General features: G+C 44.8%; 1 protein-coding gene across 3 annotated transcripts; it reads left to right on the top strand.

Moving 5' to 3' along the window:
• The first annotated feature begins 1,680 nt into the window (after positions 1 to 1,680).
• GCSH (glycine cleavage system protein H) lies at positions 1,681 to 14,696 on the top strand. Of its 3 annotated transcripts, XM_065536717.1 has the most exons (6): positions 1,681 to 1,887; positions 3,102 to 3,138; positions 6,141 to 6,220; positions 9,970 to 10,033; positions 12,497 to 12,628; positions 13,138 to 14,089. In XM_065536717.1, exons 2-6 carry the CDS (start codon positions 3,111 to 3,113, stop codon positions 13,320 to 13,322), a joined length of 489 nt encoding a protein of 162 aa, XP_065392789.1. In that variant the 5' UTR covers positions 1,681 to 1,887; positions 3,102 to 3,110; the 3' UTR covers positions 13,323 to 14,089. The 3 variants fall into 3 exon arrangements, with proteins under 3 accessions (XP_065392789.1, XP_005592688.1, XP_045237869.1); XM_005592631.4 differs by lacking the exons at positions 3,102 to 3,138; positions 13,138 to 14,089 and adding an exon at positions 14,108 to 14,696; XM_045381934.2 differs by lacking the exon at positions 3,102 to 3,138.
• The last annotated feature ends 3,532 nt before the right edge of the window (positions 14,697 to 18,228 follow it).

The following is an 18,228-nucleotide window of genomic DNA, read 5'->3' as shown; positions in this document are numbered from 1 at the left end:
GGCCAAAACTCACCAAAACCAAGATGGCGACCTCTGGTAGGCCTCACTGCTCAGTATATGCTAATTATAATACATTAGCATGTTAAAACAACAGTCCCACCAGCATACAGTTTACAAATGCCATGGCAACGTCCAGAAGTTACCGTATAGTCTAAAAAGTGGAAGAAGCCTTAGTTCTAGGAAATCCCTGCCCCTTTTCTGGAGAATTCTTGAATAATCCACCCCTTGTTTAGCATAAAATCAAGAAATAACTATTAAGTATACTCAGTTGAGCAGCCATACTGCTGCTCTGTCTATGGAGAAGCCATTCTTTTTTTTCTTTACTTCTCTAATAAACGTGCTTTCGCTTTATAGACTCGCCCCAAATTCTTTCTTGCATGAGGTCCCAGAGCCCTCTCTTGGGGTCTGGGTTGGGAGCCCTTTCTGGTAATAGTACTTAAAGGTGTGTGTGGAGCTTAAGGTGTTTTTCACAACAGTATTTATTTGCTGACTCATGGCCACTCTATAAAATCTGTGTTAAAGGTGAGGTCTTTCCCAGAACCTAATTTTTTTCTGACTTCTTGGATTGGGATGATGACTTCGGTTTTTCTCGGAAGGCTTTGGTCACACGGCTGGCTGATGAAACAAGGAGTTGTGCACACTGGGTCTCAGCTCTCTGCGTTTTGAATATTTTTGCATTAGTTACTGGCTTGGGTCCAGTCTCCACCAAGAAGCCACTTCTGACCCTTGGACAAGTCTTTATTCCTCTTTAAGTAAGCTTCTGGATTCTGCCGGTCCTGTTTGGGGTCCCTGGGACTCTTTGAGACAGGAACGATACAGAGTGGTTGCAGGAGAATAGAAACTTCCAGGCTGCAGTTCTACCTAACAAAAGGAAACTGTTGAAATAGCTACACAAGCTATGGGCTGATAAGACCCTGAAAAACCAGGGTGTGGGCTAAGCTGGCTAAAACCAACTGGACCCAACGTGGCGCTGGCTTTGACCTAGGCTTCACCTGGTACTCATTAACATACTAAGTCACACACCCACTGGCACCATGACAATTCCGGGAACACCCATATTTGGTGTAAAAAAGGTGGTACCACAGTTCTGAGAAGTCTCCACCTTATTCCAGAAACCTTCGTGCATATCCATTTCTTAAACCCATAAAGATGGAAACCCCAAGCCCCGTTGTGTGGCCCTCTCTTGAGTCCGCCCGTTCTTGAGTGTGTACTTTCCAGTAAATCTCTGTACTTTCACGATTTTCCGACTTGTTCTTGAATTCCTTCGTGTGGTGGTGAAACTACCTTTGCAAAATTATGCCTGAGACAGTGAAACAGATCCACATGTGGAAAGGAAACCACGCCTGGGGCTAGGCCCCGCCCCCTCCTCCGGGGAGCCCAATCATACCCGGGCCCGCCGCGCTAGTCCCCGCCCCTCAGTGCTGCCTCTTCCGGGCCTCAGGTTATTCCCCCATATCCACGCCCCTCTTACGCCCCTCTTGCGCGTCGCCGTATCCGAGGTCGCGCCAGGCCCTGGAGTCTCCGGCCTCCGCGTGCTGGCCAATCAGACTTTGCCTCGCCCCCTCGCCTAGGAGTCTCCGCCCTCCGCGCTCTGCCCAATCAGGCTCTGTCCCGCCCCCACGGCACCGCCTCCGCGCCTCTGTCCAGCCGGCTTGCTCCGGCTGCGAACTGCCCCTCCCCGCCCCGCCTCCCGGCGCGGGTGGCCGAGGCGTAGCGCTGCGACCCCCGTCCCTGCGAACATGGCGCTGCGAGTGGTGCGGAGCGTGCGGGACCTGCTCTGCACCCTGCGCGCGGTCCGGTCACCCGCCGCGCCCTGCCCGCTGAGGCCCTGGCAGTTGGGGGCGGGCGCCGTCCGGACACTGCGCACGCGACCCGCTCTGCTCTCGGGTAAGCGCGGCGGACAAGTGGGCGGCTGCTCCCTCCCCGCCTGGGCTGCTTGTCCCGGGCCCAGCTGGACTCGGAGGACGCCTGGGCCCCGCTCCTGAGCCACCGGTGCGGAGCGAGAATGGACCCTGCCCTTTTCTTCTGTTGGGATCCCCGGCTCTGCGGCCGCTTCTCCCTCTTAAGTAGCGGGAGGTCCCGCGAGCAGCCTTTGCCCTAGGGGTTGCCTGCCCCCGGGAGGGGAGGCCTGCGGGACGCCGAAGCTGGGGTGGCCCGGCCGGTCCCGCGGGCAGGTCGGCCGCTTGCTGCAGAAGCCAGGCACGTGTCGCTTAAGCGTCTCAGTGGCCTTAGTTTATCTCCCATCTGCGTGCATCGTTGAGACCCCAAATGGGGAGGCCTTTAGTTTACTAAATGGACCGTTACTGAGAACTCCGAAGTAAAATTAAAGCAGAAGCGCTTATTAAAATTAAAGCACCAGGCCGGGCGCGATGCCTCACGCCTGTAATCCCAGCACTTTGGGAGACCGCGGCGGGCGGATCACGAGGTCAGGAGATCGAGACCATCCTGGCTAACAGGGTGAAACCCCATCTCTACTAAAAATACAAAAAATTAGCCGGGCGTGGTGGCATGTGCTTGTAATCCCAGCTACTTGAGGCCGAATCACTTGAACCCGGGAGGCGGAGGTTGCAGTGAGCCGAGATCGCGCCACTGCACTCCAGCCTGGGCGACAGAGTGAGACTCTGTCTCAAAAAAAGAAAGTAATTATTTACCTAATCTATCCACTTCTTTCTGTCGGGCCAAGGGTTAAAGGAGAATTGTACTAATCATTATCTTTAGCCTAAACAGCATGCTTATTAAAATAAAGACTTAGGACTTTGAATCACTGCAACTTCTGCCTCCCAGGTTCAAGTGATTCTCCTGCCTCAGCCTCCCGAGTAGCTGGGATTACAGGTGCCCGCCACCATACTTGGCCAATTTTTGTATTTTTAGTAGAAACGGGGTTTCACCATGTTGGCCAGGTTGCTCTTGAACACCTGATCTCAGGTGATCTGCCCGCCTCGGCCTCCCAAAGTGCTGGAATTACAGGCGAGAGCCACTGCGCCTGGCCAGGACTGAGGGGTATTGAGCTTAGTAATGTTGCTGTCTCCCTCTAAACTTGGGGTTGCTCGGTTGCTAAAATGAGTGTCACAGCAGCCTTAATCCTAAAATTATCTTCACAGGTGGGCAAGATGGCAAGGTCAAAGATGGTAGTCTCAGGTAATATTTATAGTGGTCTGGCACTTACTTTGAAAAGGTGTATTAGCTTCAGACTGCTCATAATTGGCATATAACTGGCGAGTTCTAGACTTGTAACAGAGAGAATTAAGTGTTATAGACAACTGTATACCATCTATTTTGCTCAGAATCCTCTTAATAAACTTTAAAAGATCATTTTATTCTGCAGCATGATTTTTTTTTTTTTTTTTTTTTGAGACAAAGTTTTGCTCATCGTCCGGGCTGGAGTGCAGTGGTGCAATCTCAGCTCACTGCAACCTCCGCCTCCCAGGTTCAAGTGATTCTCCTGCCTCAGCCTCCCAAGTAGCTGGGATTATAGGCATGAACCACTACACCCAGCTGATTTTTGTATTTTTAGTAGAGACGTGGTTTCACCATGCTGGCCAGGCTGGTCTCGAACTCCTGACCTCAGGTGATCTGCCCGCCTCGGCCTCCCAAAGTGCTGGGATTACAGGCATGAGCCACTGTGCCTGACCTGCAACATGATAATTTAAGGGGAAAAAAATTATTTTTCTCCCAAAGTGTTGGCATTACAGGCGTGAGCCACCATGCCCAGCGATTTTTTTTTTTTTTTTTTGAGACCGAGTCTTGCTCTGTTGCTCAGGCTGGAGTGCAGTGGCGTGATCTTGGCTGCAACCTCTGCCTCCTGGGTTCAAGCAATTCTCGTGCCTCAGCCTCCCAAGTAGCTGGGATTACAGGCATGTGCCACCACAGCTGGCTAATTTTTGTATTTTTTTAGTAGAGATAGGGTTTCATCATGCTGGCCAGGCTGGGCTCAAACTCCCGACCTCAGGTGATCTGCCCGCCTCGGCCTCCCAAAGTGCTGGGATTACACGCATGAGTCACTGTGCCTGGCCTGCAACATGATAATTTAAGGGAAAACAAATTATTTCATTCCCTCAGCTTTGGAGTGCTTGCTATGTGGCAAGCACTGTATTTAGAATTGGGAAAACAAATGAAAATAGGATAAACCCTGCTGTTTCTTGCTCGGTACACAGTCTACTGCCTGGGGAGACTGACAGATGAACTCTCTAGCATGTTCAGCACTGTGAGTGTGGTGGGGAATAGTGGTGTAAGGTACCGTGAGAGCATGCTGACTGGCCCAGGAACCCAGGCTTGGTTAGACAAGCCTTTGGGCAGGAACGGGCTTCCAAATCTAGACCTGAAGTAGTTAGTAAAGGTGGTAGGGAGAGTCTTTCAGTCAGAACACAGTGTACACGTCTTAAACTTTCTTACCTGAACATCAGATTGACCTGAAACATTCAGTTCTTTGAAGTGGAATGAAACAAAGTAAATTTCTTAGTGACACCTTTTTTGACTTCTTCCACTGAAGGGTATGAACTTTAAATAAAGTTTCATAATTAGGGGGGAAAGAAAGCAATATTAAATTACATACTTGGCCAGGTACGGTGGCTCACACACTTTGAGAGGTTGAGGTGGGAGGATTACTCAGCCCAGTATTTGAGACCGGTCTGGACAACATAGACCACCCCCCATCTCTACAAAAATAAAAAATAAAAATAATAATTATACACTCTACTTATGTTGTGCTGCATATCAAAGCTGTAACCAAAGCAACTGAATGCTGTTTTGAGTACAACTATCTTTTGGGTAAGGGGTAAAATGAGCCAGTGAGGCCTTTTTAAAACAGTATTTGAGTTAACCATTTTCCTATGAACTTATGTCACGTTGTTTTTGGAAAAATACTTGGTGTCAGAATATGAAATATATTTAATATAGCATATGCTTTTTAAAAAATATCCTCTAAGGCAAGTACTTTGAACTTTATATCCTAAATAACTCTTTTTACATCTCTTGAACATTAGGCAGCCTTTCTTTTTTTTTTTTTTTTTTTTAAATTTTATTTTGAGACGGAGTCTCGCACTGTCACCCGGGGTGGAGTGCAGTGGCGCAATCTTGGCTCACTGCAACCTCCGCCTCCCAGGTTCAAGCGATTCTCCTGCCTCAGTCTCCCAAGTGCTGGGATTACAGCTACTCAGTCTGCCTCAGTAGCTGGGATTACAGGTGCCCACCACCACACCCAGCTAATTTTTTTGTATTTTTAGTAGAGACGGGGTTTCACCATGTTGGCCAGGCTGGTCTCGAACTGCTGACCTTGTGATTTGCCTGCCTCAGCCTCCCAAAGTGCTGGGATTACAGGTGTGAGCCACCACGCCCGGCCTGGGCGGCCTTTCTTTCAGGATTCCCTGAATCGTTTGACCATATCTTTAGAGAAGTGCTCAGTAAGTGAAGGGCTGAACCTGTCCAGTGAATGATGAGCAGAGCTTCACTTTCCACCAACTCATGGCTTAGCTCTGAGGAGACTGTTGAGTTCTGATGTTAGTTTTCTTCTTTAAGTGATGGTAGTACTGTCTTCAAGGTCAGGCTTGAATTTGATTAAAGTAGAATTTTAAGAACTTAGTCATATTATAGTTGTTTCAGGAGGTCAGTTTCATTCCTATAAAATTTTACTTTATAACCCAAGCTGCAGTGAAGGCCTCTTAGGTCAACTCTGCCTAAAGAGGCACCTTATTATTGTTATTATTTCTTCGGTTAAATAGATTCTTATATGAGCCATCTTTATGCTGTCTCCCTAAACCTCATCACCCCAAATCTGTCTTCAGAGGGACAGAATTTTTTTTTTTTTCTGAAAGACAGACCAGTAATAGTTAAGTATACATTTGAAATATGCTCCAAAATTTTCTTTTGTGATTTAGGCTAAGTAATGTTAAAGCAAATAATCCAGTCTCCAAAAGATGCACACGGCGTTCAGATCAAGCCATCTTTGCTTAAATGGTACTGCTGTTTCAATGCGTCAGATCTATACACGATCTTCGTTCTTTCCGGGGCCATGTACTATTTAAAGGTAGTGTCAACAGGTCAGACACAAATTCTGGGAAAGTCTTTTGAAAGGAATGATAATGAAAAGTGCTTCTTAAGAAGTAATGCTGCTGGTTTTCTGAAATATTGGTCTTCTGTTTTAGTGCGTAAATTCACAGAGAAACATGAATGGATAACAACAGAAAATGGTATTGGAACAGTGGGAATCAGCAATTTTGCACAGGTATTGGATTATATTGAAATATTTGTGACAGTATGCTCTTGCATAATTTGCTTTATCTCTGTGTTTAAAAAAGTGTTTAGGCCGCGTGAGATGGCTCAGGCCTGTAATCCTAACACTTTGGGAGGCTTAGGCAGGAGGATTGCTTGAGGCCAGGAGTACAAGACCAGCCTAGTCAACATAGTAAGACCCCATCTCTACCAAAAGTTAAAAAAAAATTAGCCTGGCATGGTGGCTCATGCCTGTGGTCCCAGCTACTCAGGAGGCTAAGGCAAGAGGATTGCTGGAGCCCAGGAGGTTGAGGCTGCATTGAACCATGGTCATGTCACTGCAAATTACAAAAATTAGCTGGTCCTGGTGGTGCACACCTGTAATCCCAGCCACTCAGGAGGCTGAGACAGGAGAATCACTTGAACCTGGGAGGCAGAAGTTGCAGTGTGCCGAGATCACACTACTGCACTCTAGCCCGGGTGACAGAGTGAGACTCCATCTCAGAAAAAAAAAAAAAAAAAAAAAAAGAAAAAAAAGAAAACCAACCAGAGTTGAATTAAGTAAAACGTAGTTAGGGCATTATGTGGTATTTTAAGAGATGTTGCAAGCTTAACACTAAAAGTAGGAAACATCTTATTCAAGAAGGAAATGTGTGTGTTTTGTACTGGGCATTTAAGGAAAGAAGAAAAAGAAGAGCAGGGTGTTACCAGCATTTTGTGGGTCCAGTGATACACACATGACCAGCGGGATGGGAAGAAAGAAAACCTCAATAGGCACAGATTACACAAAGGGAAGGCTTTTATTTAGCCCATCTTTTCTCTGTAAATTCCCCTCAATTCCATATGGCGATAATGTTTAAGAGAAAATGAGAAGCCAAATACTAGCGTGGTCAGTGATTTTCAACTGGATGTATGTATTGGGTGAGGCGGGGAAGGGGGATGTTAACTGATGGGAATATAGTCATGTGTCACTTAATGATGGAGCTGTGTTCTGAGAAATGCCTCCTAGGGGATTTCGTCCTTGTGAGCCTCCTGGGTGCCCTTACACACACCTAGATGGTACAGCCTATTACACACCTTGGCTGTATGGTACAGCCTTTGCTCCTGGGCTACAAACCTGTATAGCATGTTACCGTACTGAATACTGTAGTCAATCGTAACACAATTGTCTATCAAAACATAGAAAAGATGCAGTAAAAATATGGTACAGGTTGAGCATCTTTAATCCCTGAAATAATCCAAAAATCTGAAACTTTTTTTTTTTTTTGAGACGGAGTCTCACGCTGTTGCCCAGGCTGGAGTGCAGTGGCGCGATCTTGGCTCACTGCAAGCTCCGCCTCCTGGGTTCACGCCATTCTCCTGCCTCAGCCTCCTGAGTAGCTGGGACTACAGGCGCCCGCCACCGCGCCCGGCTAATTTTTTGTATTTTTAGTAGAGACGGGGTTTCACTGTGGTCTCGATCTCCTGACCTTGTGATCCGCCCGCCTCGGCCTCCCAAAGTGCTGGGATTACAGGCTTGAGCCACCGCGCCCGGCCAAATCTGAAACTTTTTGAGCACCAACATGACTCTCAAAGAAAATGCTCATTGGAGCATTTTGGAATCCAGAATCTTGGATGAGGAGTGCTCATCTGTTAAGTATAATGCAAGGATTCCAAAATCTGAAATCCAAAACACTTCTGGTCCCAAGCATTTTGGATAAGTGATACTAACTATATTATAATTTCATGGGACCACTGTCGTGTATGTGGTCTGTTGTTGACCAAAACGCCATTAGGCGGCATGTGACTGTACAAAATTCCTCAGACATGTAAGATTCTTCTGTGTTGAGAATCACTGACGATTCTATCTTCCTTGGCATCTCTGTATACCTACTGTGAGGCTCCGTATTGGGTATTTTTTGAGCTGTTGTGTAAGATGTCGTCCTTACCTCCTAGAGTGTATTTGTGAGGGGCATTACCTCCACGGGAATGACTCGCACACATTACATGGTGACATCGGAACGGTGGGCTTGTAATTTACCTACCTCCACGGGAATGACTCGCACACATTACATGATGACATTGGAACGGTGGGCTTGTAATTTACCTACCTCCACGGGAATGACTCGCACACATTACATGATGGCATCGGAGCGGGGGGCTTGTAATTCACCTACCTCCACGGGAATGACTCGCACACATTACATGATGGCGTCGGAGCGGTGGGCTTGTAATTTACCTACCTCCACGGGAATGACTCGCACACATTACACAATGGCATCGGAGCGGGGGGCTTGTAATTTACCTACCTCCACGGGAATGACTCGCACACATTACATGATGACATCGGAACGGTGGGCTTGTAATTTACCTACCTCCACGGGAATGACTCGCGCACATTACATGGTGACATCGGAACGGTGGGCTTGTAATTTACCTACCTCCACGGGAATGACTCGCACACATTACATGATGACATCGGAACGGTGGGCTTGTAATTTACCTACCTCCACGGGAATGACTCGCACACATTACATGGTGACATCGGAACGGTGGGCTTGTAATTCACCTACCTGATGGAGAGACCGCTTCTTTCTGGAGTCAAGGACTTCAGGGAGTACAAGACGTGAGGACTGTGATTTGTAGAATCAGTGAGCAGGATTTCAGCAAGTGCATCGGGGGCAATGGTGTACATAAAACTGCAGAGGTGGAAGAACACCAAATATGTTCATGCTCAGAAGAGCTAGTAGTGTTTGCCGGGTGCAGTGGCTCACACCTGTAATCCTAGCATTTGGAAGGCCGAGGCAAGTGGATCATCTGAGTCAGAAGTTCAAGACCTGCCTGGCCAACATGGTGAAACTGCGTCTCTAGCAAAAAATTTTAAAAAATTAGTTGGGCATGGTGGGGGGCACCTGTAATCCCAGCTACTTGGGAGACTGAGGCAGGAGAATCACTTGAACCTGGGAGATAGAGGTTGCAGTGAGCTGAGATCAGGCCACTGCACTCCAGCCTGGGCAAAAAGAGAGAAACTCTGTCTCAAAACCAAACAAAACAAAGAGCTAGCAGTGTTGTCTGGAGCATGTGGCTTTTGTCATGTTGCTAAAGCCTGTGAGCCAAATCAGGCTGGTGGCTGGTCTCTTGCAGCTCCTGAGTTGAGAATAGTTTTTAAAATCATTTTATTTTACTTATTTTTGGAGAACAGTCTTGCTATATTGCCCAGGCAGGTCTCGAACTCCTGGGCTCAAGCTATCCTCCCACCTTTGCCTCCCTGAGAGCTGGGATTACAGGCACGAGCCACCGCACCCAGCCATTTATTTTTATTCTTGACATGGAGTCTTGTTCTGTCGCCAAGGCTGGAGTACAGAGGCGCAATCTCAACTCACTGCAACCTCTGTCTCCCAGGTTTAAGTGATTCTCCTACCTCAGCCTCCTGAGTAGCTGGGATTACATGTGCCCACCACCACGCCCGGCTAATTTTTGTAGTTTTATTAGAGACTGGGTTTCACCATGTTAACCGGGCTGGTCTCATACTTCTGACCTCAAGTGATATGCCCACCTTGGGCCTCTCAAAGTACTGGGATTACAGGCATGAACTACCATGCCTGACCAAGTAGTTTTTACATGTTTAAAGGATTTTAAGGAAAACCCAAGAATGTAGCCCCTCAAGTATAAAATATGTACTAAATCTTAATTATAGGGGATTCAGTGTTTTGCTTGTTCTGTTTACTGGAGGGTTTAGTTTTAATTTCTTAGAGATTTTTGGTTTTGTCTTGTTTTATTTAGGAAGCATTGGGAGATGTCGTTTACTGTAGTCTACCTGAAGTTGGGACAAAATTGAACAAACAAGGTGAGTGTTGTTAGGATCTTGGAATGATCCATGCCATGAATTTTCTTTACCTCATCTTTACATTGAATAGTAAATTGTTTGTACCCTGGATTAATTAGAGTGTTTTTGTTTGTTTGTTTGTTTGAGACAGTCTCGCTTTGTTACCCAGGCTGGAGTGCAGTGGCACCATCTCGGCCCACTGCAACCTCCGCCTCCCGGGTACAAGCGATTCTTGTGTCTCAGGCATGTGCCACCACTCCCAGCTAATTTTTGTATTTTTATTAGAGACAGGGGTTCCCCACGTTGGCCAGGCTGGTCTCGAACTCCTGACCTCGAGTGATCACCTGCCTCGGCCTCCCAAAGTGCTGAGATTACAAGTGTGAGCCACCGTGCCCAGCCAATTAGAGTGCTTTTGACCCAAGTAGTAGGCTGGTGCAAAAGTAATTGCTACTTAGGAGGCTGAGACAGGAGAATTGCTGGAACCTGGGAGGCGGAGGTTGCAGTGAGCCGAGATCCCATCACTGCACTCCAGCCTGGGCGACAGAGCAAGACTGCTTCAAAAAAAAGAAAAAGAAAAAAAGTCTATTAATATCAATATGTTAGATAATGTCCTTAAACTAATGAGTACCCTTTTAAGACATTCTGCTAAAGGTAGTTTTTTAACTTGATGTAAAATCTACATACAGTGAAATGCATGGACCAGAAATGTACAATTCAGTGAGTTTTAACAAATGTATACACTTGAATAAACCTTCCCAACAAATAGATGACATCTTCTCTCGTTTCTGCACCATAGGTTAATTTTCCCTATTTTTTAACTTTATTTGAAAGGAATCACACAGTGTGTGTTACCTTTGGCCGCTTTTGGGGTTTACCGAGCTTCTTGAATCCGTAGATTGAATTTTTTTTTCCATTAAATTTGGAGACTTCTTTTTTTAGTCAAGATTTCTTTCTCTTCTCACTTCATTCCTTTTGTCTTCTCTGATTTGAGACGTGTTCGTTCGTCAGATCACTTGATACTGTCCTATAGGTCCCTAAGACTGTTAACTTTTCAGCCTTTTTTTAAACTGTTCTTTTTTTCCTTCTTCTTTTTTTGAGATGGAGACTTGCTCTGTTGCCCAGGCTGGAATGCAGTGGTGCAATACAGGCTCACTGCAACCTCCGCCTCCCAGGTTCAAGCAATTCTCCTTTTTCAGCCTCCCTAGTAGCCGGACTACAGGCACACACCACCACACCAGGCTACTTTTTTTTTTTTTTTTTTTTTTTTTTTTTTGAGTTTTTGATAGAGACGGGGTTTCACCGTGTTGGCCAGGCTGGTCTTGAACTCCTGACCTCAAGTGATCTACCTGCCTTGGCTTCCCAAAGTGCTGGGATTACTAACTGTAATCATATTTTATGTTTTCATATATGTTTATATTTTATGTTTTCAAGTCACTGACTTTTAACATTTATAATAGTGTTTTTTTGTTTTTGAGATGGAGTCTCATGCTGTCACTTGGGCTGGAGTGCAATGGCGTGGTCTCTGCTCACTGCAACCTCCGCCTTCTGGGTTCAGGCGACTCTCCTGCCTCAGTCTCCCAAGTAGCTGGGATTACAGGCGTCCACCACTATGTCCAGCTGATTTTTTTGTATTTTAGTAGAGACCATGTTGGCTAGGCTGGTTTCAAACTACTGACCTAAGGTGATCTGCCTGCCTAGGGCTCCCAAAGTGCTGGAATTTCAGGCATGAGCCACCATGCCTGGCCCAGAGCTTATAACTGTTATCTGCACCACGCCCGGTCCAGAGCTTATAATTGTTATCTGCAGGAAGGTGGTCTGATACAAGGTACTTCACTGTCACTGGAACATTCTAAAGTTTTCATTTTGTTTTTTTCTGAGCCACAGCTAAGTTGCAAGAACATTGAGTTTTACTGAACCTACACACATCTGGCATTCAGGCACATCACCATTTGTTATTCACTGTGTCCAGGACACACAGATAGGTCCACTTCGTTGAGACAATACATACCCTTCTCGTGGGTTATTACAGCCTGACAAAACGTATGGTTTTATTTTTAATTAAAGAAATTTAGGCCAGGCGTATTGGCTCACGGTTGTAATCCCAGCACTTTGGGAGGCTGAGGCGGGTAGATCACAAGGTCAGGAGTTCAAGACCAGCCTGGCCAACACAGTGAAACCCTGTCTACTAAAAATATAAAAATTAGCTGGGCGTGGTGGTGTGGGCCTGTAATCCCAGCTACTCCAGAGGCTGAGGCAGGAGAATCGCTTGAACCTGGGAGGCGGAGGTGGCAGTGAGCCGAGATTGCGCCATTGCACTGTAGCCTGGCGACAGAGCGAGACTCCGTCTCAAAAAAGAAAAAAAAAAAGAAATTTGGAATTTTAAAATCATAGCTATATGACAGGAATCTACTTTTCCATATTTTATGTTTTCTGGTCACTGACTTTTAACATTTCATGTTTTCTTTATTTTTTTTTTCCATTTAGATGAGTTTGGTGCTTTGGAAAGTGTGAAAGCTGCTAGTGAACTCTATTCTCCTTTATCAGGAGAAGTAACTGAAATTAATGAAGCTCTTGCAGAAAATCCAGGACTTGTAAACAAATCTTGTTATGAAGATGGTAAGCTTTTGCTAGAAATTTCTCACAGTTAATATTTTATCTAGAATTTAAAGCAAGCTTAGCTGATTGTGACTTCATCTTTTTCTACTGCTTGGTACTAAATAGAGATGTTCTGCTTTAAAAGGAAAACAGAGGTTAGTTGAATACATAAAGTTATGTTTAAGATTTCTGGCTAGGCGCAGTGGCTCACACCCGTGCTCCCAGCACTTTGGGAGGCCAAGGTGGGTGGATTGCTTTAGTCCAGGAGTTGGAGACCAGCTGGGCACCATGGTGAGACTCTGTCTCTATAGAAAGACAAAAATTAGCTGGTTGTGGTGGAATGTGCCTGTAGTCTCAGTTGCTAGGGAGGCTGAAGTGGGAGAATTGCTTGAGCCTGGGAGGTCAAGGCTGCAGTCTGTAGTGAGCCAAGATCGCACCACTCCACTCCAGCCTGAATGACAGAGCGAGACCGTCTCAAAAAAAAAAAAAAAAAAAATCTCTGGTGATAAAAGCATTACCTTATTTTGCAGGGTTCTTGATATCAGTTGTAGATTCTTTGGTTTGGTGTAAACACCTGCAAAGTATTTTTTCAGACATAAAGCAGCCACTCATATTGTGTGACACGGACACGGGAGATAACAAAATAATGATATATTCTACATTAATTTTTGGTTTTCTCACATTTTCATCCTTACAATCTAATGAGGTAAGCTAACAGCAATTTTCTCTATTTTGTAGATGAATAGAGGCTCCAAAGGATTTATCTGTCAGGGTCACATGGCTGATAAATGGCAAAGTTAGGATTAGATTGTAGTTCTTTTTTGCCTGTCACCTAGTCCTTCTAATTACTACTGCTTTCTAATCCCATTAACCTCAGTAGTTAGTGTTCGATTTGTTAAAGATATGCCTGGCCTTTTATATTTGGATCATATATTTAAGGACTTATTTTTTTGAGACAGTCTCCCTCTGTCGCCTAGGCTGGAGTGCAGTGGCATGATCTCGGCGCACTGAAACCTCCCCTTCCCAGGTTCAAGCACTTCTCCTGCCTCAGCTTCCCAGTAGCTGGGATTGCAGGGAACCGCCACCATGCCCGGCTAATTTTTCTGTTTTTGGTACAGATGGGGTTTCAATGTGTTGGCCAGGCTGGTCCAGAGCTCCTAGCCTCAAGTGATTTGCCTGCCTTGGCTTCCCAAAGTACTGGGATTACAGGCGTGAGCCACCGTGCCCAGCCCCTAAAGATTTAAATGTCATTGTCTGATACTTATTACAACCTAAGAGTTCTTAATTTATTATGGTGGAATCTATTCTAGCTATAATTATTTTCATTTGTTATATACAAGTATTTTAATTCTTAAGGCTAAAATTTAAAGTTCCATGAACAAATATGTATAGTTTTTGTAAAGAATACGAGATTGAGGCACTCAAATTTATTTTACATTTTGGATGAATCTGACTTTTTAAAAAGTTAATGTGGAATATAAGGTTGTTGTTTGGTTGCAGGTTGGCTGATCAAGATGACACTGAGTAACCCTTCAGAACTAGATGAACTTATGAGTGAAGAAGCATATGAGAAATACATCAAATCTATTGAGGAGTGAAAATGGAACCCCTAAATAAACTAGTATGAAATACCACAACCCAGCAGATTGTCTTAAATTAGTGGTGGATAGAAGACTTAGAATAGCAACTTATAGCATTACCAATGGGGAAGAAAAAAACTACTGTTAACGCTGCTAATGAAGGAAAATGTCCTTTAACTTTGTAATGATTATAGATTTTAGACTAGGCTCTAGTGTTCAGAATTCATTAAATTATCCATGGTAAAAACTAGTTTTAAAAATTACATAATTCAAAGATAATGTTGTTATTCTTAAGCCTTATATAATATTGTAACTTGCCTGGATTTGGGATGAAATACTTAATGACCTTTCCATTGGAAATAACTGGGAGTGAAGAGGTTTTTGTTGCTTGTACAGTGTTAGATGACACACCACTATCTTGATTTTGCAATACACTGCATTTGCTGGTGCTATTTTTATACGGTGAAGCAACAGCTTTGCAGCAAAATAATAAAATACTTCTTCGTTAATCATGTTTTTTTTGTTTTGATGTTAATATTTCATTTAGTGACTCTGCTAGCGTTTGTGAAAGTGCTAACTTTAACTTAGGGAAAGTTACTTTTTTTTTTAAAGGAAATTTAAGCCAGACAATGAAAAGCTCCAAGAAAATGTTTCCTTTAGTCACGAATCTGGTTTTTCTTAAGCCAAGATCACCTTTAACATAATAAAAAATAAATCACCAACTTTGATTTTCTATCATGTGAGGTCCCAAGAAAGAAGAGGAAAGACAAAGGAAGGTGGAAGTTTTGATCAGTATAGCACATAGTATTTTTAAGAAGTTAAACCACATTCAGGTTTCCACTTAAGTCATGGGAATAAAAGTGGACACAGATTGAAGCTTTATGAGCTCAGATAATGGACTTTGATAGTGAGTATTCTTTGCAACTTAAGCATATTTAGAGTGCCAAAAGGTATTTCCAAGTAGCTAATATGTAGCATACTCTAACCAACTGTAATATGCTGACAGTATTGGGGTGGGGGGGTCTATATGAACATGCACATATATATATACACATACACACAGAGCGAGAGGAGATAAAAACTCCTGTATCATTTTCTCGGTTACTAGAGGAAAAGAGAAGTATTCATATAGTACCACCTTCTGGTGATGAACAAACAGCAAATAGAAGGACCTAGCGAAAGTAGGTAGGTAAATAACATACAAATCTTTCCTCCTCCTCAGATGAAGAAACTGTTCGTTCCAAGACTCTGCCAGTAGCCATATCACTGCTGAACTATATCTTTGTACCCTTATCCAGAAAGTACTGGCCACGCGTGGTGGCTCACGCCTGTAATCCTACCACGTTGGGAGGCCAAGTTGGGTGGATCTCTTGAGCCCAGGAGTTTGAGACCAGCCTGGGCAACATGGTGAAACCCCATCTCTACAAAAATACAAAAATTAGCCTGGAATGGTGGCATGTACCTGTGGTCCCAGCTATTTGGGAGGCAGGTAGGATCAGTCTGGGAGGTAAAGGCTGCAGTGATCACACCACTGTACTCCAGCCTGGGTGACAGTGAGAACATGTCTCAAAGTATCCAAGGTATCCTGGATGATTATCTATATTGTATAATTATCAATCAGGTTAATTGATCTGTCTGCTTAGAAAATAGATGGAGATGGCTGGGGGCAGTCCCAACACTTCGGGAAGCCGAGGCGGGTGCATCACTTGAGGTTGGGAGTTCGAGACGACCGTGATCAACATGGAGAAACCCTGTCTCTACTAAAAATACAAAATTAGCTGGGTGTGGTGACCTGTAATCCCAGCTGCTCAGGAGGCTGAGGCAACAAGAGCGAAACTCCGTCTCAAAAAAAAAGAACAAAAAAGAAAATAGGCCGGGCGCGGTGGCTCACGCCTGTAATCCCAGCACTTTGGGGCCGAGGCGGGCAGATCACAAGGTCAGGAGATCGAGACCATCCTGGCTAACACAATGAAACCCTATGTCTACTAAAAATACAAAAAATTAGCCAGGCATGGTGGTATGCACCTGTAGTGCCAGCTATTTGGGAGGCTGAGGCAGGAGAATCACTTGAACCCAGGAGGCGGAGGTTGCAGTGAGCTGAGATCACGCCACTGCACTCCAGCCTGGGCGACAGAGTGAGACTTCGTCTTAAAAAAAAAAAAGAAAATACGTGGGGATGAGTAATTACATAGATTTACCCTTTTGTTTTGAAAGTTCTCTAGACACATCCATTATTACCATCGTTTCACAGGTATGAAAGGTGATAGGATAAGAAATTTGTTAAATAGTTGGGTAGTCGTAGTAATGATTTTCACATTTCCTGGTCTACTCTTAGTCCCTTAGCAAATTTTACTATAAAAATATTTAAATGGGGCCGGGCGCAGTGGCTCATGCCTGTAATCCCAGCACTTTGGGAGGCCGAGGCGGGCGGATCATGAGGTCAGGAGATCAAGACCATCCTGGCTAACACGGTTTCACACGGTTTCAAAATAGCCAGGCATGGTGGTAATCGCCTATAGTCCCAGCTACTCGGGAGGCTGAGGCAGAAGAATGGCATGAGCCCAGGAGGCGGAGCTTGCAGTGAGCTGAGATCGTGCCACTGCACTCCAGCCTGGGGAGCAGAGCGAGACTCTGTCTCAAAAAAAAAAAATTTCTTTTTTTTAAATGGGAATCTCTGGGTAGAGGGGGAAGATGAATGTTCTAAATAAAGGTGGGAAGCAAAAGTGGCCGTTCTAGAGTATTAAAGTCCATGAGTGGTTATAGTCTCTGAAGAAGGTAGGCAGTTTATTTTCCTTTTTCCTCCTAAAGACACACATACTTGCTCTGTAACAACTCCTCTTTTTTCAAAGAGTAGAACATATGGCAACTTGCTGTTCCACTATTTAGAACACAGAGCCAAATCTACTGTCATTTATGTCACAGCGCTGCCAAAAATACAGGCTTTGAATGGCCCTCCAAATTGACTGAATCCAGGAAATTTAATTTTCATGACCTCATATTCCTTTTGAATGGTTTTGGCATTAATAGAGCAGATTAATAAAAGTTTTGAAGAAAGCTTTCTAGTAACTAAAATGAGAAACTCAATAGGTTACCCAGGAAGTGTTAAATTTTTTTTCTGGTATCACCTCCCAGGTGGTTTAGTTGTTAACTTTAGGGTTTGTTTTTTTTGTTTTGTTTTTTTTTTTTTTTGAGACAGAGTCTCACTCTTTTGCCCAGGCCAGAGTGCAGTGACACCATATTGGCTCGTTGCAACCTCCACCTCTCAGGTTCAGGCAATTCTCCTGCCTCAGCCTCCAGGATAGCTGGGAATACAGGCACCCAGACCACAACCATGCCCGGCTAATTTTTGCATTTTTAGTAGAGATGGGGTTTCTCCACGTTGGCCAGGCTGGTCTCGAACTGGTGACCTCAGATGATCCACTCGCCTTGGCCTCCCAAAATGCTGGGAGTACAGGTGTGAGTCACTGCGCCCGGCCAGCTTTAGGTTTTAATAAACCACTAGGGAGCTCTGCATGGCCATACTACTATGAAAATGAGGCTGGTCGTTCAGATCAGTTCCTCAGCAAATCAGAATTTCTGAATTTTTCCAATTTCTGTAGATTTTCTGGGGCTACTAAAAAGAGAACAATTTAAAGAATTATGCTAACTACAAGTGTGTCTTTTTTACAGTATTCTTTCAGACCAAATCACACCTTCCTTCCCATCCTTAGAGACGTGCCTTTCTTTACACCAGGATTAAATTCGTCTTTCTTCCCTGCAGTAGGCCTTTCCTGCCACCCAGGCTGGAGTGCAATGGCACGATCTCGGCTCACTGCAACCTGCACCTCCCAGGTTCAGGTGATTCTCCCATCTCAGCCTCCTGAGTAGCTGGGATTACAGGCGTCCATTACCATGCCCAGCTAATTTTTCTATTTTTAGTAGTAATGGGGCTTTGCCATGTTGGCCAGGCTGGTCTTGAACTTCTGACCTCAAGTGATCCACCCACCTCATCCACCCAAAGTGCTAGGATTACAGGTGTGAGCCACCGCACCCACCCATCCC

Source organism: Macaca fascicularis, chromosome 20 (genome assembly GCF_037993035.2).
Source record: "Macaca fascicularis isolate 582-1 chromosome 20, T2T-MFA8v1.1".
Taxonomy (NCBI): domain Eukaryota; kingdom Metazoa; phylum Chordata; class Mammalia; order Primates; family Cercopithecidae; genus Macaca; species Macaca fascicularis.
The sequence above is the reverse complement of the archived record's forward strand: the minus strand, read 5'-3'. Positions and strand labels throughout refer to the sequence as shown.

Coding starts and splice junctions, on each gene's coding strand:
- GCSH (XM_045381934.2), top strand. CDS start 1,740: ATGGCGCTGCGAGTGGTGCGGAGCGTGCGGGACCTGCTCTGCACCCTG. Junction 1,888..6,140: donor GCGACCCGCTCTGCTCTCGG/GTAAGCGCGGCG, acceptor CTTCTGTTTTAG/TGCGTAAATTCACAGAGAAA. Junction 10,034..12,496: donor GACAAAATTGAACAAACAAG/GTGAGTGTTGTT, acceptor TTTTCCATTTAG/ATGAGTTTGGTGCTTTGGAA.